Source organism: Pan paniscus, chromosome 1 (genome assembly GCF_029289425.2).
Source record: "Pan paniscus chromosome 1, NHGRI_mPanPan1-v2.0_pri, whole genome shotgun sequence".
Classification (NCBI taxonomy): domain Eukaryota; kingdom Metazoa; phylum Chordata; class Mammalia; order Primates; family Hominidae; genus Pan; species Pan paniscus.
This window is the reverse complement of record NC_073249.2, coordinates 117,960,121-117,987,000: the sequence shown is the minus strand read 5'-3', so window position 1 is coordinate 117,987,000 and position 26,880 is coordinate 117,960,121. Positions and strand designations below refer to the sequence as shown.

At 43.0% G+C, this 26,880-nt stretch overlaps 1 protein-coding gene across 3 annotated transcripts in view; it reads right to left on the bottom strand.

Annotated features, from left to right (window-relative positions):
* Positions 1-26,880, bottom strand: part of SORT1 (sortilin 1) — an 88,237-nt gene that overhangs the window by 7,934 nt on the left and 53,423 nt on the right. For all 3 annotated transcript variants that reach the window (XM_055114907.2, XM_034932867.3, XM_055114918.2), the window contains exons 9-16: positions 24,465-24,609; positions 23,173-23,328; positions 18,692-18,798; positions 9,930-10,032; positions 9,424-9,592; positions 7,378-7,568; positions 5,409-5,598; positions 336-452 (exon numbers count right to left, since the gene is read on the bottom strand). In XM_055114907.2, coding sequence (XP_054970882.1) covers positions 336-452; positions 5,409-5,598; positions 7,378-7,568; positions 9,424-9,592; positions 9,930-10,032; positions 18,692-18,798; positions 23,173-23,328; positions 24,465-24,609 — 1,178 coding nt within the window. The remainder of the gene's footprint in view (positions 1-335; positions 453-5,408; positions 5,599-7,377; positions 7,569-9,423; positions 9,593-9,929; positions 10,033-18,691; positions 18,799-23,172; positions 23,329-24,464; positions 24,610-26,880) is intronic.

Sequence of the window (26,880 nt, the reverse complement as noted above, 5' to 3'; positions counted from 1 at the left end):
GATGGGACGCTTCTGTCGTTCTGCCTGTGGGTCCCTAGCCTCTCCTCCCTTCCTGGGGGCGGTTGGGCGGGAGGCAGGGGTGCAGGATCTGGCCGAGCTTGTTCTCCTGCCCTCTGCCTCGTGGTGTTGGTGGGGTTGAGTCCTCTGACACCAAGCACTCATGGCTCACCTCCTGTAGTTGACCCTTGAAGGAGGCCTTCATATCCTGCCCCTCCCCAACCCCGCCAAAAATAGTGCTCTAAAGTAGGGCTTGGATCTCAGTGTGGAGAGAAGCAGCTTTCACTCTGAACAAGAACACCTCATCCATCGTGACAAGGGAGAAAAGGCCACCTCACCCATTTGTTGTTAGGTGTTCTTCTCTTCCGTACAGACAAAACTCCAGGTCGTGGCCCTTCAGTTCTGGCTGTTCCACACACTTGGAGTCATTTTCTGGACGGTAGTAGCCAAAATCACTGCAAGAGTCAGCAAATAAAGTACCTTTCAAAGCAGCTGGAAGACCGTTAAGTGACTAGCAATGAAGGGTTACGTGGGGTAGTGGATGGTTAACATTCCAGTCTTGGGTTGTTAGAAAGTAGCTCAGGAAGTCCTGTGACACCTCTGAAGGAGGTCGATTTAGGAAAACAGACACGGGGAGGGCCTTTTTTTTTTTTTGAGATGGAGTCCCGCTCTCTCGCCTAGGCTGGAGTGCAGTGGCGTGTTCTTGGCTCACTGCAACCTCTGCCTACGGCTTCAAGCGACTCTCCTGCCTCAGCCTTCTGAGTAGCTGGGATTACAGGTGCATGCCACCATGCCTGGCTAATTTTTTATTTTTAGTAGAGAGAGCATTTCACCATGTTGGTCAGGCTGGTCTCAAACTCCTGACCTTGTGATACGCCCACCTTGGCCTCCAAAAGTGCTGGGATTACAGGTGTGAGCCACCGTGCCCCGCCAGAGAGGGCCTTATTAAGGAAAAGAAGCTTATGGGTCAGGCCTGGTGGGGGTAGGACTAGCTAGGGCCCCAAGGCTGTGCACTGCAGGCAGCTCAGGCGCAGGGAGGTGACTGATGCAGCCTGCAGAGGGGTGGAGACTCACACAGAAACCTCAGCATCAGCAGCAGCTCTCAACTCAGGGATACTTGGCAATTCTTTTCTTTTCTTCCCCCTCCCCGCTTTTTTTTTGAGACAGGGTCTCGCTCTGTTGCCCAGGCTGGAGTACAGCTGCACGAACACTGTAGCTTCAACCACCTGGGCTCAAGTGATCTTTCCGCTTCAGCCTCCCAAGGAGCTGGAACCACATGCATGCACCACCATGCTCGTCTAATTCTTTGTAAAGATGAGGTCTTGACACATTGCTCAGGCTTGTTTTGAACTACTGGGCTCAAGTGATCTGTCCACCTCAGCCTCCCAAAGTGCTGGCATTACAGGCGTGAACCACTGTGCCTGCTAATTTTTGTATTTTCTGTAGAAAGAGTTTTGCCGTATTGCCCAGCCTGATCTCAAGCTCCTGAGCTCAAGAGATCCACCTGCCTCAGTCTCCCAAAGTATTGGGATTACAGGCATGAGTCACTGCGCCCAGCCAGCAATTCTTTTCTTTACCTCCAAATGTCATTATTATGTTGCCCTTGCAGTACACGGCAAATTTTTCTGTCTTCCCCACTTCTGTTCCTCTTAGCTTCTTAGATAGTCTTTGCCTTCCATGTGAACACCTTTTTCTGTCCTCCATTCTACCCCATCTCTCCATAGTGCCACCCACTGCTCTCCTTTTCCTGTTTACCCCAAAGAAACAATGTCTGCTGACAATCTCCAGGGCTGATTCCATGAGCATCCTTGGTTCCCCTCCTCCGACCTGCCCTGGGGCCTTGCTTCCCTGAGTATGAGGGGAACAATCAATCTCTCCCACTCAGCTGGCAGCGTCTCCTTAGCCTGCATGTCTTGACCTTAGAAATTACTTCCTTAACCCACCTCTCCCTTACTACCCACATTTCTCAAAAGAATATTTTTTTACTTGTCCTATTTTATTTACTCATTTATTTTTTCTTCCACGCATTTTGGCTTTGACCCCTTCTGCAACTTTGAAAATAAGTGTCTGGGCCGGGCGTGGTGGCTCATGCCTATAATCCTAGCACTTGGGAGGCCGAGGCAGGCGGATTACCTGAAGTCAAGAGTTCAATACCAGCCTGGCCAACATGGTGAAACCCCGTCTTTACTAGAAATACAAAAAATTAGCCAGGTGCAGTGGTGTGTGCCTATAATCCCAGCTACTCGGGAGGCTGAGGCAGAAGAATCGCTTGAACCCGGGAGGTGGAGGTTGCAGTGAGCTGAGATCGCACCACTGTACTCCGGCCTGGGCGACAGCACGAGACTCCGTCTCAAAAAAAAAAAAAAAAAAAAGAAAAGAAAATGAGTGTCTGCAGTGCCCCTAAGGCTCAATAATCATCAAATTCAGTGGAGCCCTCTCGGGTCTCATTCACCCAGACCACCCATTCTGCAGCATCTGACATACTGTTGTGCCCCTGCCCACCTTGGCATTGGTAAAGCTGCACTCATCTGTTTCTCTGCCCTCTGCTGCCCCCGCCACTGCTTGCTCTTCTTTCTTCCTAACCCATAAATGTAGTCTTTTGCCGGGGGCAGGGGGCAGGTATAATGCATTCTCTTTTTCTCTATCTGCTCTCCCTTAGTGATCACAACTATTTTTGGTTGCAACTAAAACTTCCAGGTTTTACCTCTCTTGAGTTCTAATCCTATATTTCAAATACATGCTGGATATCCCACCTAAATATGCTGACAAAACCTCAAAGAAATAAGATGCTCAAAATACATCATGTTTTCTCCTTTGTGCCAGGCTCTCCTTATCATTTCCGTATTCGTCCATGACATTACCTTCCTTCCCACTATCTCAGTGGAAAATTTAGCCTGAGGATCCTCCTTCTGGGCCCTACTTACTTCTTTATCATGACTACTGTGACTTCCCCAATGGCCTATCTTCCAGGACACCCTTCCTTGATCATGCTGTTGGTGTCTCTGCTTGCAGCAGTCCACTGGCATTGATGAGCTGCTTCTTCCCAGATGCTCATGGTCAAATCCTACCATTTGTCAACGCTCAGCTCTCATACCACCTCCTCAACAAGGCCTTCTTTGACCCACTTCCTTTCAGCTCTACATGAAATATTCTCTTCCTTTTCTAAATCCCCATGGCACCCGGCACCTTCTGTTTTGCAACAAATTTTCCATTATCACTTTTCATTACCTGCGCATAGCTGGTATTCAATGAGTATTTGGGGAATATATGGATGCTGCTTGTATTTCAAGGTTTTCCTGGTAAGTATTTAGGAGAGAGGGTATGGAGAACAAAAGATGCTGAAGATATCACCCCTCAAATAACAGGAGGAAATTCGGATAAGAGTTTTAGGTATTCAATCAGAAATTTCTGGATTTTTTTGAGTACGCTTCTCATTCATAAAGGACCCACTTCCCAAACATGTGGGCTCTGGAGTTGGGATGCCAGTTTCACATCCCAGCTCTGCCACTTCCCACAGGCGTATCAGTCATGTCCTCTCTGTTGCGAGGTTAAATGTAAATTGCTTAGGATAGTGCCTAGTATAAAGTTAGTGCTCAATAAATGTTAGCTGCTATCATGATTACTATATTATTATCAAATAGAATATGCTTCCAAGGAATTTGGGGCTTAATGATGGAAGCAAACCTATAAATAGTAATTAAAATTTAGTAAGTGCTGTAATAGGGGAACTCTGGGGGTCTAGATGAGGGAAAGCCCATCTAGTGGTGATACCTGAGCTAAGTATGAAAGGCTAAGTGGGAAGTCGCCAGACTTGGGGGTGAAGCAGGGACTGTGGAAAGACTTTTCAGGCAGAGGGAGCATCATGTGCAGTGGCATGGAGGTCTGAAAAACCATGGCACTGCTGGAGAAGAGGAGAAGCACAGGTGAAGAGCTTGGCATATTTGGAGTCGAGGATAGGAGAGAACCCTTTAGAGTGTTACAGGTTTATTGATGACCTCCAGCCCTACTGGAACACCAAAGGTGATCCTTACTGAAACAGAGAAGGGAGGACCCTTAATCATGCCACACACAGGTGTGAGCCATGCAGGAGAAACCACACTGGGTCAGACCTGCATTTTGGTCAGACCTATATTCTACTGTCACCTGCGATTTGAGAGAACATGACATAAAGGGCCATGGCTGCTATCTGCCTGCCTTCTTTGTCCAAATCCTTTAGGATCTACTTTTATCTTGTGTCAGTATCTTTTGCAGGTAACAAGTTCCAAAAGATTATCATCTGTGATGTGAAGCAGTTCCTCTTATTTGCCCAAAAATTACCTCATTTAAGCTATCCAGGGACTCATGCCCTTATATAATCAACTAACCCAATGCCAGCCAAGTAACTAATCCTTAAGTCTGGATGGTCCTGAACTCTAGGGAGTCCACTTTGATGGCCTCTAAACCTTGATGGGACCATGACTATACTGATGTCACCTCTAGTCTCAGGACCAACCACCATCTCTCTGCCTTGATTCTTGCAGAGGATCCAAAACCTAGTGTCTGCCTGCTGAGCTCATGCTGTCAAGGGGTTTTTTCTTTCTTTCTTTTTTTTTTTTTTTGTTTGAGACAGGATCTCGTCATATTGCCCAAGCTGGTCTCAAACTCCTGAGTTTAAGCAATCCACCCGCCTCGGCCTCCCAAAGTGCTGGGATTACAGGCATGAGCCACCGTGCCTGGCCTCAGGCTGTTTTCTAAAGTCCAATTTCCTCTTTGCTCCTCTACCACTTCTTTTGGTGTTTCTGTCTTTTCATTTTCTACAGATTTTTGTTTGTTTTATTCTCTTCTTTCTTATATCACTCCTCTGCTTCATACCACTGTCAACTCAGGATTTCTCGGGTTTGTTGCTGGTTCTGCCCAATAATTAACTGTCTAATATGTGCTATCTGTTTCATTATTAACAATTCTGGTTTCCTTTCTCTGTGCCTCAGCTTCCTTGATAAGAAGCAGCAGTTCTCCACTCTTGGGGGAAAGGGTTTCAGTTTTTTTTGGGACAAGAGTCTTGCTCTGTCCCCCAGGCTGGAGTGCAACGGCATGATCTCAGCTCACTGCAACCTCTGCCTCCCAGGTTCAAGTGATTCTTGTGTCTCAGCCACCTGAGCAGCTGGGATTATAGGCGTGCGCCACCACGCCCTGCTAATTTTTTTTTGTTTGTTTGTTTTTTGTAGAGACAGGGTTTCACCATGTTGACCAGGCTGGTCTCGAACTCCCGGCCTCAAGTGATCTGCCTGCCTTGGCATCCCAAAGTGCTGGGATTACAGGTGTGAGCCACCGCACCCGGCTGGATTTCAATATTTGTTAGCCCTATAAGAAAACTGTCTTTCACCTCCTCCAACAGGGAAAGGGAGACAGAGAAATCTGAGGAATGCTGATACCAGAGAAAGTCCTCCAGGGAACAGAGGCAGATGGAGGGCTGCTTGGTCACAACATAGTCTCGACCATTCTGACACACGGATGACTTGCGTAGCCGCAGAAACTGTTCTTTGTAGCCCAAAATGCAGCCATCTTCATAATCTTCAGGGTCTGTGGAGTGTGCCAGCCATATGGTATAGTCCTTCTCTTCACCTAAAGGAGAGACACACTGTTCAGGAAAGTACACAGCACAGAACCCACCCACGGGAGGCAGCTGCCAGGCTATAGGAAGAACAAGGAGAGGGAAAGTGAGAATGTCTGACTCAACCTATTCCTTCATTTTGGAATTGCAAACAAAAAGTTACACTAGTCTAGAGCCTACTAGCAATCGCATTTCCTCATGCCAAAAGAGTATTCCTTCCCTCTCAACATCCATCTGAGGATTAGGAAAAACCCTATTTGTTTTGAAGTGGGAAGCTGGATAGAAAATCTCTCAAGTTCCTTCCAAACTAAGAGGCTGCTGTGTGTGTCTTGCACACCTACGCCCTCAGTCAGTAGGAGCTGTTAGAGGTAAGCAACCAGATATTCTCCACTCAGGACCAGGGAGCTCTTTGTTTAGGACAAGATACTAATTAGCCAAGAGCACAGGTTCAATTTCACCATGTGTTCATTGGCTTAAGGCAGAAGGGAAAACATTCTCTTCCTAGACTTCTAGCTCAGTTGACCGGCTCTCAAATGCAGATTGCTGATAAACCTAGTTTCTGGCTTAGTATGTCGTATCATCTACTGGAAAAATGACTCAAAGGCTGTGACCTAAAGACAGTGGATTAGGTTTTATCCTTTGGGATATGAAGATCAGCATACAGCCTGCTAAAGAGCAGGTGCTTAACAAATCTTTTAATGACATTACACTTTAGGGGTAACTGGGAACTGCCTGCTGAGGGGAGAACTCCCAAGCCAGCTTCTGTACAGTCTACTGAATGGATTTAGATGACAGCGACCCTCAGGCATTAAATCTATTTGAACGTCTTATGGAAAAGTGAGGTCCAAACCAAGGGTCTGCTCCTTCAGGAGTCACTAAATCAACACGCTGAGGAAATGAGCCCATGACAGTCTCAAAGGACCAAATTCAACTAAAGTGTCTAGAAACGTTAAGTCTTTTATTGTATTATGCCAACACTTAACTACAGGTCATCCTTTTTCCAGTGTTTTTCTTTATCCCCCTTCTTCTTTTTTTTTGAGACAGAGTCTTGCTCTTGTCGCCCAGGCTGGAGTGCAATGGCATGATCTTGGCTCATTGCAACCTCTTCCTCTCGGGTTCAAATGATTCTCCTGCCTCAATCTCCCAACTAGCTGGGACCCGCCACCTTACAGGCACCCGCCACCTTACCTGGCTAATTTTTCTATTTTTAGTAGAGATGGAGTTTCGCTCTGTTGGCCAGGCTGGTTTCGAACTCCTGACCTCGTGATCTGCCTATCTTGGCCTCCCAAAGTGCTAGGATTACAGGCATGAGCCACCGCGCCTGGCCATTCCCCTTATTTCTTAGCATAATGCCAGCACCTTTGTTTGGCAGTGAGGTTAGGGTTTGCTTGTGACACTTCGGAGACACTGTGCAATGAACATTGTGAATCCTTTTCTGAAGCTATTTTCTGGGCCGTTAATATTGCTTAATGTTGAAATGATAATATTTTGGATATATTAAGTTTATTTTATTAATATCACCTTTCTTTTTACTTTTATAATATAGCTGACAGAATAATTTAAATGACATATGTGGCCCTCATATTTCTCCTGGACAGTGCTAGCACCAAGGAGGAGGCTGTTTTTCTGATGCCATTCCATTACTTAATCACCCACACAGAACATCTGTCAATCCTCTTTCATATGCATATGCATCTGCTGATTCCAGCTAAAAGAAATTAAACCATATTGATTATTTAGGAAAATGGACTTGCAAGTTTCTGGTAGAAAAGGTCAAAGGAGACACTCACAGTTCCTTTCAAGGATATCTTTAAAATCAATGGTGTAGGAGACCCACTGGCTGGTCAGGAAAGATTCTGTGAAGCCCCAAATGCTGATATTCATGGACCTAGCTCCAGGTTCTGAAGCTAGGCCAGTGAAATAGATGGGGTCCCTGGTGAACGTGTAGGTTTGCCAGCATTGACCTTCGTCTGTGGAGAACCTGAAACCACAATTACAGAAAGATCATGACAGAGGATCAATGTGTACTGGGAATTCAGAAAACCACTCTGGCTTTTTGATCCCAAACCAGACAAAACCCCTTACATTTAGGTGGTGGCTTATTGGCTGACAATTATTTTAACTTTTTTTTTTTTTTCTGAGATGGAGTCTCGCTCTGTCACCAGGCTGGAGTCTCGCTCTGTCACCGGGCTGGAGTGCAGTGGCGCGATCTCGACTCACTGCAACCTCTGCCTCTTGGGTTCAAGTGATTCTCATGCCTCAGCCTCCTGAGTAGCTGGGATTACAGGAACATGCCACCACACCAGCTAATTTTTGTATTTTTAGTAGAAATGGAGTTTCACATGTTGGGCAGGCTGGTCTTGAACTCCTGACCTCAGGTAATCTTCCCACCTTGGCCTCCCAAAGTGCTGGGATTATAGGCGTGAGCCACCGCACCCAGCCAACTATTTTAACTTTTAACGTCTGTAGTTAACAGGATAAGGAAGAGATTTGTTCAGAGAGAATATGAAAGTAAATACCTTTACAGAAATTATTTCAAAGAAAAGACAGGAGAGTGACCCAGGTAAGAACTGGCTTTTAAATTAATAAATTTAAGGCTGGCTGTGGTGGCTCACGCCTGTAATCCCAGAATTTTGGGAAGCTGAGGCAGGTGAATCACCTGAGGTCAGGAGTTCGAGACCAGCCTGACCAACACAACGAAACCCCGTCTCTACCAAAACACAAAAAACAAAGCAAAACAAAAAACCACAAAAATTAGCTGGGTGTGGTGGTGCATGCCTGTAATCTCAGCTGCTCAGGTGACTGAGACGCAAGAATCATTTGAACCTGGGAGGCAGAGGCTGCAGTGGGCCAAGATTACACCATTGCACTCCAGCCTGGGTGACAAGAGCAAAACTCCGTCTCAATAAATAAATAACAATCAAATTATTTTATAAGAACTTACACTTCTTTTTTTTTTTTTTTTGGGACGGGATCTCACTCTGTCACTCAGGCTGGAGTGCAGTGGTACGATCTCAGCTCATTGTGGCCTCGACCTCCTCAGGTGATCCTCCCACCTCGGCCTCCCAAGTAGCTGGAACCAAAGGCGTGCACCACCACGCCCAGCTAATTTTTCTTTTTTTTTTTTTGTGGAGACAGGGTTTTGTCACATTGCCCAGGCTGGTCTTGAACTCCTGGGCTCAAGCAATCCACCCACCTTGGCCTCTCAAAGTGCTGGGATTACAGGTGTGTGCCTCTGCACCCAGCTCAGAACTTATACTTAAGAAGTCATTTTCAATCTAGAGTGCTTGAACGCTTCCATAATAATTTTGTAGACAGAAAGAATATATATATATATACACACATATACACACATATATACACATATGTATACACATATATACACATATATATACACATATATATACACACAGACACATATATATATACACACATATATATATATATATGGTTTTTTTTTTGATTGAAATAATATTAGAGACAAGGGACAAAGTCTCCCTATGTTGCCCAGGCTGGTCTTGAACTCCTGGCCTCAAGCGATCCTCCTGCTTTGGCCTCCCAAAACGCTGGGATTACAGGCATGAGCCACTGTGCCCAACCCAGAAAGAATGTTTTTAAGAAGTGACAAATATGTTAGCTAGAGGCAGTCAGAAGAAAAAACAATGCCATTTAATCTGAGTTGCCAATGAAAAGCAATCCTTTCTAGAATCTTATCTATAGTTCTGTCAAATGCAAAAATTTGAATTATAGTCTGTAACATCCCCCCAATAAACTGAAGAACATTCCCCCAGTTGCCCTCTATGCAGACAGTGTGTGTGAGATGAGTTCATGCATACTTAATCACATTGATAGGACGGCTGCTGTGCTCAATGGCCACAATGATGCCTCCAGAATCCAGGATGGTGTAATAGTGGGGTCCTTCCAGCATCTTTGTCCAGGAGTAACCCCCATCATCTGAGATGTACACATCTGGAACCATCACTGAGATGGCATCCCCCACGCTACCTGCAATATAATCCACCATCTCATTAGCACAAATAGGCAATGAAACAGAGAGCATTTACTCCAGAGAGAATAATGTTGAATGAATTTATTCTGATTATTTCCCATCAAGCCTCTTTTAGTAGGAAAGAAAACCACCAAAAACTTCGGAGAAGTTGTGTTGCTCTCTGTGATAAAAGCTGATGAAAAACCCAAAGTGTTGTTATAATGTAAGAAATTCTACCAAAGGAATGTAAAAGCATCCACACTGTTTCTTCTCAGAGCATTCAAAGCCTGCGGCTGAGTTTCAGTGTGCTCAGCCACTGTTCCAGTTGGAGGTGGTGAGTGGGAGGTTCCTTACCATGAGCAATGACAATGCCTACGGCATTCGGCTCTGAGAGTGGGGCCATTGGAACATTCAGTTTCTGGGAGATGCTGTAGGAAGCATGAATATGAAGGCTGCACTGTGAAAAGAAACAAAAGCGTAGATTAGAACCAAAGATAAAGATACAATTTCTTTAATCATTTCACAAAGCCCTTCCAATAAAGCTTTAAGTTAACCCAGACCTAGGTAAAAGTACTATCTTAACTATTTATTTACTATTTAGGTGTATAGTTCAGTAGTGTTAAGTATATTCACATTGTTGTACAACCACGTCTCTAAACTTTTTCATCTTATAAAATTCAATCACCAATTAAGCAACTGTTACCTACTTCTTCCTCCTCCCAGCTCCTGGAAACTACCATTTTACTTTGTGTTTTCTATGATTTTTACCATATTACTTTGTGTTGGCTATTCTAGGTAGCTCATATAAGTAGAATCACATAATATTTGTCATTTTGTGTCTGACTTATTTCACTTGGCATAATGTCCTCAAGGCTCATCCATGTTGTATTAATAGCATATGTCAGAATTTCCTCCCTTTTAAAGGCTAAATATTATTTAAGTGTGTGTGTGTATCTGTATCCACACACACCCCACACTTTATTTACTCATTTATCTGTCAATAGACACAAGTTGCTTCTACCTTTTGGCTATCATGAATAATGTTGCTATGTACATGGTTGTACAAATATCTTTTTGAGAACCTGCTTTCAACTCTTTTGGATGTATAATCCAGAAGTGGAATTGCTGGATATGATAATCCTATTTTTAATTTTTTTTAGGAACTACTACGCTGTTTTCTGTAGCAGCTGCACCATTTTACATTTTCACCAAAAGTGCACCAGGGCTCCAATTTCTCCATATCCTTGCCAACACTTTTTAAAATAGTAGCCACCCTAATCTGTGTGAGGAGATACCTCATTGTGGTTTTGACTTGCATTTTCCTAATGATTAGTGATGCTGAGCCTCTTTTTATATGCTTGTTAGTCACTTCTATATTGTTTTTGGAGAAATGTCTATACAAGTTCTTTGCCTATTTTTTATTCAGGCTATTTGTTTGTTGTTGAGTTGTAGCTCAGTGGCATACTCTTGATTCTGAAATGTACTACAATATCTGGAAGCAAATATTTCCTCATGGGTAACCTGTCTCCATTTATTTTATTTTTGCATTACATCAAAGCCTCTGAACAATGTTTAAAGGCTGACTCTACACAAATAAACTTGATAAGCACCTGATATACTTCAGACACCGTACAAGATGTGATGGTGGTTCGAAATAAGATCCAGTCTTGTCTTTAAAAAACTTAAAGGCTCCAGGTCCACTCTCACAGACCCAGCCAAGTGGACCCCTGCATCAGGCCAGCCCCTGCAGGCTCAGGGTAGGGCCCACCCCTGCACCAGGCTGGCTCCTGCAGATCTACTTACCGGGCTCCAGGTGTTTCACCTGAAGACCCACTTAAAAGGTCCACCCTAGTGGATTCCACTGCCAGGCCTGCCGCAGAGGACCCAGCCTCCAAGCTACCCCCAAAGACCAAGGCACCAGGCCCACCTACCTGCAGAACCTGTCAGTTGCCCCCCCAAGAATCTCTGGATGAGCTACCTGGTAAGGGCTTCCCCTGCTGAAGCCATCTGTAAAGGCCTATGTGTGTAAGAGGACACATAGGCTGAAAGTAGAGATAAAAAAAAAGATATTCCACACAAATGGTAGCCAAAAGAGAGCAGGGGTGGCTATATTTATTTATTTATTTTTGAGACAGAGTCTCGCTCTGCCACCCAGGCTGGAGTGCAGTGGTGCCATCTCAGCTCACTGCAAGCTCCGCCTCCTGGGTTCATGCCATTCTCCTGCCTCAGCCTCCCAAGTAGCTGGGACTACAGGCGCCTGCCACCACACCCGGCTAATTTTTTGTATTTTTAGTAGAGACAGGGTTTCACCATGTTAGCGAGGACGGTCTTGATTTCCTGACCTCGTGATCCGCCCGCCTTGGTCTCCCAAAGAGCTGGGATTACAGGCGTGAGCCACCATGTCCAGCCGGGGGTGGCTATATTTATATCAGACAAAATAGACTTTAAGTAAAAAACTATCACAAGGGATAAAGAAAGTTACCACACAATGATAAAGGTGTCAATTCATCAAGAGCATATAACATTGGTAAATATAAATGCACTCAACATTAGAGCACCTAAATGTATAAAGCAAACATTAACAGAACTGAAGAAAGAGGTAGATGACAATACAATAATAGTAAGGGACTTCAATACTTACTTTCAATGATAGATAGATCATCCAGACAGAAAACCAGTAAGGAAAGAGCAAACTTGAACAACACCATACAAATGGACCTAACAGACATATACAGAACATTCTATCCAATAGCAGCAGAATATACATTCTTTTCAAGTGCACAGAGAATATTCTCCAGGATAGTGCATATGTTAGGCCACAAAACAAGCCTTAACAAATGTAAGACTGAAATCACCTCAAGTATCCTTTCTTTTTTTTTTGAGATGGAGTCTCACTCTGTCACCTGGGCTGGAGTGCAGTGGCGTGATCTTGGCTCACTGCAAGCTCCGCCTCCCGGGTTCAAACAATTCTCTGCCTCAGCCTCCTGAGTAGCTGGGATTAAGGGCACCCGCTGCCACGCCCAGCTATTTTTTTTTTTGTATTTTTAGTAGAGACCAAGTTGGCCAGGCTGGTCTTGAACTCCTGACCTCGTGATCCACCCACCTCAGCCTCCCAAAGTGCTAGGATTATAGGCGTGAGCCACTGCGCCTGGCCTCAAGTTCTTTTCAACTACAACATTATGAAACTAGAATCAGTAAAGGGAGGAAAATTGGAAAATTCACATGAATGTGGAAATTGAACAACATATTCTTGAACAACCAATGAGTCAAAGGGAAATTTAAAAAAATCTTGAGACAAATGAAAAGGGAAACACAACATATTAAAACTTAAGGGATGCAGCAAAAGCAGTTCTAAGAAGAAAGTTTATGGTGATAAATGTCTACATTAAGAAAAAAGAAAAATCTCAAAAATCTTAACTTTATACCTCAAGGAACTAGAAAAAGAACAAACTAAGCCCAAAGTTAGCAGAAGGGAGGAAATAATAACAGAGCAGAAATAACTGAAATAGCAGTTAGAAAAATAACAGGAAAGATCAATGAAACTTAGAGTTGTTTTTTTTTGACAAGATAAAAAAGTGACAAACTTTTAATTAGAATAAGGAAAAAAGAGAAGACTCAAGTAAAATCAGAAATGTAAGAGGAGACATTACAACTTATACTACAGAAAAAACAAAGGATCCTAAGAGACTACTATGAACAATTATACATCAACAAATTGGATAATCTAGAAAAAAATGGATGAATTTCTAGACATATACAGCTTACCAAGACTGTATCATGAAGAAGAAATAGAAAATCTGAACATACTAATATGAGTAAGGAGGCTCAATCAGTAATCAAAAACCTCCCAACAAGAAAAGCCTAGGACCTGATGGATTCAATGGTGAATTCTAGCAAACTTTCTTCAAAGAAGAATTAAGACCGATCCTTCTCAAACTCTTCCAAAAATTGAAGAGAATGGAACACTTCCAAACTCATTTTATAAGGGTGGTATTACCCTGCTACCAAAACCAGACAAGGACACTAGAAGAAAACAAAATTACAGGTCAATATCTCTGATGAACATAGATGCAAAAATTCTCAACAAAATACTAACAAACTGAATTCAACAGCATATTAAACAGATTATATACCATGATCAAGTAGGATCTATCTGTGGAATGCAAGGATGGTTCAACATATGCAAATCAATAAATGAGATATGCCACATTAATAGAATGAAGGATAGAAATCATATCATCTTGATAAATCCAGAAAAAGCACTTAACAAATTTCAACACCCATTCATGATAAAAACTCTCAATAAATTAGGTATAAAAGGGATATACCTCAACATAATAAACCCATTCATGATAAAAACTCTCAATAAATTAGGTATAAAAGGGATATACCTCAACATAATAAAGGCTATATGTGACAAGCCCACAGCTAACATCATACTCAAACAGTCAAAAGCTAAACCTTTTCCTCTAAGATCAGGAATAAGACAAAGATGACCATTCTCACCACTTCTGTTCATTATAGTAATGGAAGTCCTAGCTGGAGCAATTAAGTAAGAAAAAGAAATAAAAACAAAAAGCATCCAAACCAGAAAGAAAGAGGTAAAATTGTCTGTCTGCAGGTGACATGAGCTTATATATAAAAATCCTTAATCTTTAAAGACTCCACCAAAAATGTTAAAACTAATAAATTCAAAAAAGTTGCAGAATATAAAATCAACATATAAAAATACAATATACACTAACAACAAACTATCCAAAAAAGAAATCAAGAAAATTTCATCTACAATAGTACAAGAAAAAAACTTAAAAAAAAAAAAAAAAAAAACTTAGGGATAAATTTAACCAAGGAGGTGAAAGACTAAAAACTACAAAACATTGATGAAAGAAATTGAAGATGACAAAAAAAAAAAAAAAAAAAAAAAAAAAGGAAATATATCCTATGTTCCTGGATTGGAATAATTAATATTGTTAAAATGTCCATACTACCCAAAGTGATCTACAGATTAAATGTAATGCCTATTATTTTAACTGTCTTTTTTTACTATTATATGGTTATAAATAACCCTCTTTCTGTGACAACACAGAACAATCCAAACACATTAATTAATTCATCAGATGTTTACTGAGTACCTGCTATATTTCAGGCACTGTTTTAGGTACTTAAGGTACATCAAGAACAAAACAACCAGTTGTGGTGGCTCACATCTGTAATCCCAGCTGAGAGGCTGAGGTGGTAGGATCACTTGAGGCCAGGAGTTCAAGACTAGCTTGGGCAACATGGTGAAACCCCATCTCTACCAAAAAGTACCAAAATTAGACAGGTGTGGTGGTACACACCTAGCTACTTGGGAGGTGGGAGGATTGTGTGAGCCCAGGAATTTGAGCCTGCAGTGACCTATGATTATTCCACTGGACCCCAGTCAGGGTGACAGAGTAAGACTTTGCCTCTTAAAAAAAAATTCCAATGGTATTTTTCACAGAAATAGAAAAAATCCTAAAATTTATATGGAACCACAAAAGACCCTGAATAACCAAAGTAATTGCAAGCAAAAAGAACAAAGCTGGGGGTATCATGCTACCTAATTTCAAAATATATTATTGAGCTATAGTAATCAAAACAGCATGGTACTGGCGTTAAAAACAAATAGACTAATGGAACAGAATAGAGAGCACAGAAATAAATCTATGCATTTATTGTCAACTTAACTTTGACAAGGGTGTCAAGAACACACAATGTGAAAAAGACAGCCTCTTAAATAAACGGTGCTGGGAAAACTGAATATCTATATGCAGAAGAATAAATTTCAACCCTTCTTTCTTTTTTTTGAGACGGAGTCTTGCTCTGTCGCCAGGCTGGAGTGCAATGGTGCGGTCTTGGCTCACTGCAACCTCCGCCTCCCAGGTTCAAGCAATTCTCCTGCCTCAGTCTCCCAAGTAGCTGGGACTACAGGTGCACATCACCATACCCAGCTAATTTTTGTATTTTTGGTAGAGACGGGATTTCACCATGTTGGCCAGGATGGTCTCGATCTCCTGACCTCGTGATCCACCCTCCTTGGCCTCCCAAAGTGCTGGGATTACAGGTGTGAGCCACCACACCTGGCCTCAATCCTTATTTCATGTCATGTACAAAAATCAACTCAAAATGGATTAGAGACATAAATTTAAGACTTGAAACTGTAAAACTACTAGAAGGAAATATAGGGGAAAAAGCTTCTTGACATTCATCTGGGCAATGGCTTTTTGGATACGACCCTAAAAGCACAGGCAACAAAAAACAAAAACAGACAAATCAGATTGTATCAAACTAAAAAGCTTCTGCAAAGCAAAGGAAACCACCAAAAGACAGAAGACAGACAATACACAGAATGGGAGAAAATACTTGCAAACCATACATCTTACAAGGGGTTAATATCCAAACAAATCAGTAGCAAGAAAACAAATAATCCAACTAAAAAATGGGCAAAGGACCTGAACAGCCATTTATCAAAAGAAGACATATAAATGGCCAACAGGTATACGAAAAAATGCCCAACATCACTAATCATGAGGGAAATACAAATAAAAACCACAATGAGATATTATCTCACCCAAGTTAGAATGGCTATTATCAAAGAGATAAAAGGTAAGTATTGGCAAGGACATGGAAAAAAGGGAACCCTGTACACTGTTGGTGGGAATGTAAACTGGTACAGCCATTATGCAATACCGTAAGAAATTTTCCTAGAAAATGAATAACAGCAGGGCCGAGCATGGTGGCTCATGCCTGCAATCCCAGTACTTTGGGAGGCAGAGGCGGGTGGATCACGAGGTCAGGAGTTCGAGACCAGCCTGGCCAATATGGTGAAACCCCGTCACTACTAAAGACACAAAAAATTAGCCGGGCGTGGTGGCACATGCCTGTAATCTCAGTTACTTGGGAGGCTGAGGCAGGAGAATCACCTGAACCCGGGAGGCGGAGGTTGAAATGAGCCAAGATCGTGCTATTGTACTCCAGCCTTGGTGACGGGGCAAGACTGTGTCTTTAAAAAAAAGAAAAAAAAAGAAAATGAAGGACAGAACTACCAGCAATCCCATTTCTGGGTTCATATTCAAGAGAAATGAAATCGGTATGTCCAAAAGATATCTGTGCTCCCATGTCCACTGCAGTATTATTCACAATAGCCAAGCTACAGAATCAACCTAAGCGTCTACAGATGGATGAATGGACAAAGAAAATGGAATATTATTCAGCCTTAAAAAAGAAGGAAATCCTGTCATCTGTTGAAAACATGGTGAACCTGGGAGGCATTATGTTAAGTAAAATAAGCCCAGCACAGAAAGACAAATACTGCATGATCTCATTTATAAGTGGAATGTAAAAATGTCAAACTCACAGAAGCAGGGAGTAGAATGGTGGCTTTTGGGGCTTGGGTTATGGGGAGATGAAGGCCAAAGGGTACATAGTTTCAGTTATGCAGGATGAATAAGCTTTTGAGGGAAAATATACATGGTGACTACAGTCTAGAATACTGTATTGTTACTTGAAGTTTGCTAAGAGAATAGATCCTAAATGTTCTCACCACACACACAAAAGATAATTGTGAGGTGATGCATATGTTAGTTAGCTTGATTGTGATAATCATTTCACAATGTATATATATATCAAAACATCACAGTGTACATTGTAAATATACAATTTTTGTCAGTTATGCCTCCATAAAGCTGGGGGAAAATGTATTGTCAGAAACTAGTTGAGGTATACAGCCGAATGAAAGTTAACGCTCTAAAAAGGGTTCAAAATGGCTAAAATGATAATAAATATTATATTATGTATATTTTACTACTATTTTTTAAAAAAGAAGAGGTTCAAGCAAACTATTAATGAAATGAAGAGGAATGATTAGCTCTAACTGGATGGTCACTGAGGGTGGTTAGAATTTCCACCAATCCTAGTCAACTGGGGTTGGGGGAGACAGGCCCAACTTCCTCCAGGAATAGTGTGGGTGTTCAGGGAATGGCAGGGGGTTACAAGGGGTGTGTCAGGGATAAGGTGAGCAATGACAATGAAAAGGCAGCAGAGGGCCCACCAGGAGAGAACCTTTACTCACCAGGTCAGGGACAGAGGCCATTCATCACAGGCCAAGAGAGCCACAACGAGCGCTGGGCAGGGAGAGGCATGGGGAGCCTGCAGGCAGCAAGGCAAACACAGAGGCCACTGAACCTGCCCAGGCTTAAGGTGAGGAAGGCAGTGGCTGGGCAGGGCCAAGGCAGACAGATGGGAAACTGGGGTCAGAAAGTCGGGTAGATGCAACAGTGCTTGCGAGTGTAAAGGAGGAGAGTGTGTTTGGGTGGTGTAGGAAGGCACACTTTCTCTCATCATTTGAGGCTCTTAAAACAAAACAGAAAACCCCACCTAGAAAAGCAAAGTGTATGTCAGTGATACAGACACTAAGGAGGGTTCGGGAACTACCGGTACTTCAGTTTCTGAAGGAACTCCAGCTGTCCCCCAAGCTCACATTCTGTGAGAGCCAGATAAAAAGCTTGTTTTTTTTCCCCCTTTTTTCCTTGCCTGCCAAGGCCTGTCACTCCAGGCTTTAGATCTCCTGGAGTGACACCTGCATAGTTCTGGTTCCCAAACTCTCTGCAAGGAGGGCTGCCTTGCGTCCCTGTGCACTAAGCAGGTCACCACCCACTGGCCATGGGAGCCTAGGCAGAGGGAAAGGAAGGCCAGATCCTCTTCCTCTTGTTTCCGATGAGCAAGGCTGTGCACTGCTTATGAATGGTGGAGCTGTGGCTTCTTGCAGAACCTCTAAAGTCTCCCAGCTGCCATGCTGACCCCTAACTAATCACCAGCCCCTCTGGCCATTGTTTTAATTCAGCAGTTTAGTGAACCACAAATTGTTAGCCCTCAGTTTTGTTCTTCTTTAAGAGACAAATAATCCATAGTATTTTGACCTTTCCTCAGTTCTTACTTCCGAAATTCTAAGTTAATTTCATTACTCTCATCTCCAAACTTTCCACCTTATGCTGAGGACCCTAATCAAGTATGAAACTTCATCATCCAAAAGGCTGGCACTGATCAGAGCACAATGGAAAGGCTGCTGTGCTCTGCACACATTAGAGTAAACAAACCTCATTCTTGTTTTTTGCTGTAGCATCACATTCACTGTTTTCAGGCTTCCTCAGGTGCGTCCACCTTCCTCCTTGGTCAAAAGTGATCATGGTCTGGATAGAATTATCTGAATGGGAAGAGAACATCATTAAGTCTGATACACTGGAAGTACCTAGGTTAGATTCACTTTATCACTGCATGACTCTCTCCTGAGACCGTATAGCACCTGGAGTCCGACAAGCTTGTAACACCTCACAAAACGGCTCATTGTTGGTAACGGAGCAGCACTTTAAATATGATATTTGAGGCCAGGTGCAGTGGTTCATGCCTGTAATCCCAGCACTTTGGGAGGCCAAGGCAGGTGGATCACCTGAGGTCAGGAGTTTGAGACCAGCCTGGCCAACATGGTGAAACCCTGACTCTACCAAAAATACAAAAAATTAGCCGGGTGTGGTGGTGGGGGCCTGTAATCCCAGCTACTCGGGAGGCCGGGACAGGAGAATCACTTGAACCCAGGAGGTGGGGGCTGCAGGGGGTCAAGATCATGCCATTGCACTCTAGCCTGGGCAACAAGAGCAAAACTCTTGTCTCAAAAAAAAAAAAAAAAAAAAAAGAGATATTTGAAGAAGGTGTCCCACCTGAACAGGACCCAATTAATTCCACAAATTATTTAGGACTGATACTCTTTGAAAAAAATACCTTTTAACTCCTTACCAACATGAACAGGCTGATGTCCATTCTCCTTCCCTGTTTGCTTGCCTGGGAAGTAAAATCTACCACAGGAAGGCATCCTAATCTTTATTCGGACAAGGCCATGACACTAGCCTTGTTTTAGGGACTCTTGAGATTCAGTAAGTGTGCAGAGTTCTGGATTAATAACTCTGAATTATTGTCTCTCCACTACTCCATATCCTATCTTTCTTGTACCTTTCTTTTTTCCCTCGTCTCTTCCCCATTCTTATTTTCAATGATATAAACTGTTGCAGGTTTTAAATTCAGAGATAATATCCTTTGAGTTTTCCTTTATTTTTATTTATTTATTTATTTACTGAGACGGAGTTTTGCTCTTGTTGCCCAGGCTGGAGTGCAATGGCACAATCTCAGCTCACTGCAACCTCTGCCTCCTGGGTTCAAGCAATTCTCCTGCCTCAACCTCTCGAGTAGATGGGATTACAGGCACCTGCCGCCTGGCTAATGTTTGGTATTTTTAGTAGAGACGGGGTTTCACCATGTTGGTCAGGCTGGTCTCCAACTTCTGACCTCAGGTGATTCACCCGCCTCAGCCTCCCGAAGTGCTGGGATTACAGGTGTGAGCCACTGTGCCTGGGCTCCTTTTCTAAGAAAAAGCAAACAAGGAAGCAAATGAAGGAAAATTCATTTACTCAAACATCTACTGAGTGCCTACTATGTGAAAACTCTTTTTTTTGAGACAGAGTCTTGTTCTATCACCCAGGCTGGAGCGCAGTGGCACCATCTCGGCTCACTGCAACCTCTGCCTCCCAGGTTCAAGCGATTCTCCTGCCTCAGCCTCCTGAGTAGCTGGGACTACAGGTGCATGCCACCAGGTCTGGCTAATTTGTATTTTTAGTACAGACTGGGTTTCACCATATTGGCCAGGCTGTTCTCCAACTCCTGACCTCAAGTCATCCACTCACTTTGGTCTCCCAAAGTGCTAGGATTACACGCATGAGCCACCACACCCAGAGTGAAAACTTTTGTAAGCCTTTGGTAATGTATCAGTGAACTAAACAGACAAATATTGTGAAAAATACATTCCGGTAGGGCGAGACAAGCACTAGACATAGTAAATAAGTAAATTATGTAGTATGCTAGAAAATAAGTACTATGGAAAATACTTGCGCAGCTAAAGGTGGATTGATAGTGTGTGTGTGAGGAGGCGAGGGCAAACTGGAATTTAAAATAGGATAGTCAGGGAAGGTCTCATTCAAAAAGTAATACATGAGTACAGACATATCAGCCTTGCGGACATCTGGAGAAACAGAGGGAACTGTCGGTGCAAACTCTAATCTGTGCATGTGCATGTGTACCTGCTGTGTTAAGAACTGGCAGGTGGACAGTATGATGAGAGTAGGGCAGATGGAAAGAGAAGCGCTGGAGGTGAGTCAGGGAGGAAACCGGGAGCCATATCTCCAGGACCTTGTAGGCCACTGCCAGGACTTTACAAAATAAAAACAGCCCCTACCTCCTACCGAAAAATAAATATATAAATAAAATGACACTTTAAGAGTCTTTGTACTTGAGACTAATGTGTTTATTTGTATAACTGGGCCTAAGGAAAGGTGAGCTCTGTAGAGTCATTGAGTAGAACACAAGAAGAACCCTGGCTGGCTATTGCTATGCACCCTTACCAAGAAGAGCAGGAAGTGGGTCAAATTCAGGCTTATTCTCATAGGCCTACATCTCCCAATATAGAAGACTCATTTTATTACCTAAACAACATAGATTCAAAACATCTTTTTTTCTACTTGTTGTTGCTCTCCTCACTCCTAGTTCTATTTATCATAACTTATTTAAAATAGGGAGCCTGAATTTGCATGGGTTTGGTCTGTCCCTGCTGGACTGTCCTCCTGATCCCTCCTCCCCCGGCATCACCCAATGTCTCACCACCACCACCAGGCCAAACCCTCCTGTGACTCTCATACCTTTTTTTTTTTTGAGATGCAGTCTCACTCTGTTGCCCAGGCTGGAGTGCAGTGGCGTGGTCTTGGCTCACTGCAAGCTCTGCCTCCCGGGTTCACGCCATTCTCCTGCCTCAGTCTCCTGAGTAGCTGGGACTACAGGTGTCCACCACCACGCCCAGCTAATTTTTTGTATTTTTAGTAGAGACGGGGTTTCACCGTGTTAGCCAGGATGGTCTCGATCTCCTGACCTCATGATCCACCTGCCTCAGCCTCCCAAAGTGCTGGGATTACAGGCGTGAGCCACCACGCCCAGCGACTCTGATACTTTGCATGTGTACTTCCTTCAGCTGAAAATGCCCTTCCCTCCCCATTCCTGCCTATCATACTTGAGGCTCAGTCTTAAATGTTTTTCAAGTGTGTTCACTGTATGGTTTTGAGTGCAAGGCTGTTCAGCCGTTTATTTGTAGGCTCATTTGGCAAGTATTACTGAACATCTACTATGTGCAAAAATTGTCATAAGCACCAGAGGAGCATCAGTGAATACAACTTTAAAAATCACTGCCATCCATAGGACTCAATTAGAAGCTTCTTCAACGAAGATATTCACATGGCCAACGAGCATATAAAAAGTTGTTCAACATCTTTAGTCATTAGAGAAATGCAAATCAAAGCTATAAACGAGATACTATTTCACTCCCATTAGGAGTGCTGTTACAAAAATAAGAGAATATCATGTGTTTGCAGTGAAGTAGAGAAATTGGAATCCTTTTGTATTGCATGTAAAATGGTACAACCATGTGGAAAACCCATTGGTATTTCCTCCAAAAGAGAAACATGGAATTATCATGTGATCCTGCTATTTCACTCCTACATATATCCCCAAAGGAACTGAAAGCATTGACTTAAACAGTTACATGTATAACAATGTTCATGGCAGCATTCAGTATTCATAAGAGCTGAAAATGGAAACAGCCTAAGTGTCCATCAATGGAGGAATAAAAAACAGGCTGGGCATGGTGGCTCACGCCTGGAATCCCAGCACTTTGGGAGGCCAAGGCAGGCAGATCACCTGAGGTCAGGAGCTCGAGACCAACCTGGCCAACATGGTGAAACCCCATCTCTACTAAAAATACAAAAATTAGCTGGGTGTGGTGGCACACACCTGTAAACCCAGCTACTCAGGAGGCTGAGGCAGGAGAATCCCTTGAACTTGGGAGACCAAGGTTGCAGTGAGCTGAGATCACGCCACTGCACTCCAGTCTGGGCAACAGAGCGACTCCATCTCAAAAAAAAAAAAAAAAAGAAAGAAAGAAAAAAAAAAGGTGCTATATTCAAACAAAGGAATATATTCTAGTCTTAAAAAGCAATAAGTGAAATTCTAAAACATGCTGCAATGTGGCTGAACTTTGAAACAATATGCAAAATGAAAGAAGCCAGACATACAACAACCAATAGTGTATGATTCTGCTTACATGAGCTACCTAGAATAGGCAAATTCACTGAGACATAAAATAGAATGTTGGTTACCAGAGCTGGGCGACTGGGTGGGGAATGAGGAGTGCTTGTGCACCTGGTGCAATTTCGATTTGGGATGATGAAAAAGCTCTGGAAATAGGGGTGATGGTTGTGCAACATTGTGACTGTGCTTAATGCTACTGAATTGTACCCTATACAATGTTAAAAACTGCAAATTTTGTTAGACATATTGCCACAATAAAAAAAAAAGGAAACAAAAAAATGTACATGGGTAGGCTTGTTGGCTTGGCAAGCAACATTACTAGGGGACAGGTTCCCCGAAGCCTCAAATCCTACCACATGCAGCTGAAGGCACAGTACACCACTGCGATGCCGAGACTCACCTTCGGAGAGCACGCTTGTTATGTAGACGCCGCGGAGGGAGGTCACGTTGGTAAAGTCCGTCTCTCCGCCTGTGGTAGTGTAGAGATGTCTGTCCAAAGACTTGGAATAGACAATGCCTCGATCATCTGAGGTAAAGATTGTGCCAAACCCAGTGTCTGAAATAGGCAAACAAACAAAAATACTAAGTCTTGGGTGGAACCAAAGAGAAAAACAATAGTCTAACCACATACATGATTATCTGCCTGACCAAACACAGTAGCCAATTGTGTCTCTTCATGATGAAGACTCAGACCTGAGAATTAATCAAGGTTTGATACTCAAGATCTTTATGCCCATCTTTAATTCTAGTACCCAGCTTAGTGCCTGGAATATGGCAAATGCTGAGTTTGTTGAATAAATTAATCAGATGCTACAGAAAAACTCTTCCCAGATATATTTTGGTGGGAGAGGCCCTGTGTTTAGTTTACATATTTTTAAATCTTTACACTCTAGAACAATGCTTCTCAAACTATCTGTAGTGAAGGATCAATTTGTAAGATTTCCAATATGTCACAAACTGATGCTTTTGTAAAACATAATAAAAACTAATCATTAGAAAATGAAAAGGTAAACAAAATATATGCCCCTAAGTTTTTTTTTCTTGAGATGGAGTCTCGCTCTGTTGCCCAGGCTGGAGTGCAGTGGCACGATCTCAGCTCACTGCAAGCTCCACCTCCCGGGTTCATGCCATTCTCCTGCCTCAGCCTCCTGAGTAGCTGGGACTATAGGTGCTCGCCACCACGGCCAGCTAATTTTTTGTATTTTTTGTAGTAGAGATGGGGTTTCACTGTGTTAGCCAGGACGGTCTCGATCTCCTGACCTCGTGATCTGCCCGCCTCAGCCTCCCAAAGTGCCAGGATTACAGGTGTGAGCCACTGCGCCCAGCCATAAACCCCTAATTTTTTGTCATTAGATCCAACAGACATAAAATTGCTTTGTCAAAAGGCTAGAAGAGTTTCCAAACTCTTGCTCTCAATTTCTGTACTTATCTGGTAACAGACAGTTTGCAAATCAGTACCAGTCTGCTGACCATTCTTTGAGCAGCTCTGCTCTAGAACACCTGAACATACACACAAGCTACCAAAACAAGTGGCATTTTTAACAGGGGCTACAGATGATCTCTAGGACAGAAAAATCAGTAGGGCACTAATAAATTTCTAGGGGTAAGAGGAAAACTCGACATGTAAAAATAAAAGCTGCTCAAAGCTTACATCTCTATGCTTTTAAGGGTAAGCCACTAAAAAGCTCTTACCTCCAGGTTCATCTACATGCATGAATACCATGTCATCATTTGCTGCCAGAATAGAATAGAACTGTTCCTGTCCCACGGAGGGGAGCTGGGCCATGCTCCATGTGTCCCCTTGATCTGTTGAAACGTGGATCCTTCTTGTTGTATCCTAGAACAGATGTCAATATTTATCTTTCTAATTTTCTGCCAAGATGCCATGGGCAGGGACATGAACAAGAATGTTTTAAATAATTACTATTATCCATTTCTCTACTGGGTACGATTGCTATGAATGAAAGGTCATAGTACCAATTACCAAAGCAATTTCTAGCCCCTAGCAAAGTTCTAGGTAAAGGAACAATCCATTCTATTCTAAGTAAGGCTATCTTGGCTTTCCCTTTGAATTCTTCATTCTGATGCGGCCCTGTAAGATAGTATAGTCTTGGTCTCTGATAGTCCACCTCCTTCCGTAGAGCTAAGGATTTGATAAGAACATTAGGTTGGCTTTATAGCCATTTGCATACACTCAGGTAATTCTTAAAATGATGACTACTGCATAAAAGTTTGGTCCCTTTCATACAGTGCTTGCATAATTTAAAGAATTATATACTTAAGGGTCTAGAAAATAGAGATGAAACCCATGTTTGGGAGATCACAAGGGAAGTCAAGATGTAACACGCCTTCTCTCTAAGGAAGTCTCTCAGAATAGCCAGGATGAAGGGAACAGGCATGGGCTGGAAAGAGGCCAAGGAGAGTCGGAAATTACTATAAGGAAACTGATTAGGGAGTATTTGGCTGACGAAAAGAGTCTGTTAAGAAAGCAATTAAAACTTAACTCTCTGATAAATAGCTTAACATCGCTACTAGATACAGTTAGCCTGAGCATGAGAATTAATGTCGGTGTTTCCTTAGATTAAATACTCTTTAAAGTTCAGTGATAAGTACATTTAACTTATTCAACTTATACCAACATGTCTTATTACTTTGAATCTTATTCTCATTACTGTAGGTAGAAACCAGAGTTCAAAAGTACATCGCAAAATTTTAATTCTGTAGACAGCATTATACCATATATGCAGTATAGCATAGGAAGCTACCTCTGGAATTTGAGTCTGATTTCCAGCAGGATTCCACTACTGGTTGACCCTAGGTAAGTTACTCAATTTCCTCACCTATAAAACTGAGGTAATACTATTAGCTCACAGGGTTATTGGGAGGATATTACAAAATGGCTCTGGAGAGTTATCTGTATTTACTGCCTACTTCTTCATCTCTAGTTCTCACTGAAGTCACTCCAATCGGCCTTTTAACTTCCAATGAAGTGCTTTTGTCAAGGTCACCAACAACCTCCACGTCGCCAACTCCAGCGGATAATTCTCAGAATGCACCTAACTCAATGGTCCTGATTTCCCTCTTCCTCCCTGATCCCTCCCTCTCAGTCTTCTTTGCTGGATTCTTCTCTTTCCAACCTTTCAGTTGTGGGTGCTTCAGGGCTTGCTCAGTCCTCCCACCTCTTTGCTACCTACTTACTCCTCCAGAAGATATCATCTGGTCACATGGCTTCAAATACCATAGCAATTAGGGAGATTCATATACCCAAATGCTCACTTGACATCTCCATTCAGATATCTAATAGGTGTCTCATATGCAGAACTGAATTCTTTTTTTATTTTTTTTGAGACAGAGTCTCACTCTGCTGCCCAGGCTGGAGTGCAGTGGCATGATCTTGGCTCACTGCAACCTCCGTCTCCACAGTCCAGTTGATTCTTGTGCGTCAGCCTCCCGAGTAGCTGGGATTACAGGCATGCGCCACCACGCTTGGCTAATTTTTTGTATTTTTTAGTAGAGACAGGGTTTCGCCATGTTGGCCAGGCTGCTCTCAAACTCCTGACCGCAAGTGATTTGCTCGCCTTAGCCTCCTAAAGGGCTGGGATTAAGGCGTGAGCCACCATGCTCGGCCCAAAACAGAATTCTTGATTTTTCTCCCACAACCTGCTCCTCCTGCAGTCTTTGCCATCCTAGAAAATGGCACCACCATTCAGGCGCTCAGGATACAGACTCTTAAAGGTACCCTTGATTCCACTCATTCTCTCACAACCCACATCAAATCCATCAGCAAGTCCTATTAGTAATATGTTTAAAAATATATCCACAGTCTCACCACCTGCCCCCTTACCCACTGCCAAGAGCCTGGCCAAGCTACCACCTCCCCAGCTTGGACTCCTGAGAGAGCTCCCGGCGCTCCCGCTGCTTCTGCGCGTGCCCCTGTCAGGCTGTTCTGCGCACACCTATTCTTCAAAAGAGAAGCCAAATCTCAGCATTCCCCTGCTCACAACCCTCTCACAGCTCCCAACACAAGAAGAGTAAGGCCCACATCCTAATTGTGATCTACAAAGGCCACATAAGGTCTGGCCAGACCCCCTCTGGCCCCACTTTGGAC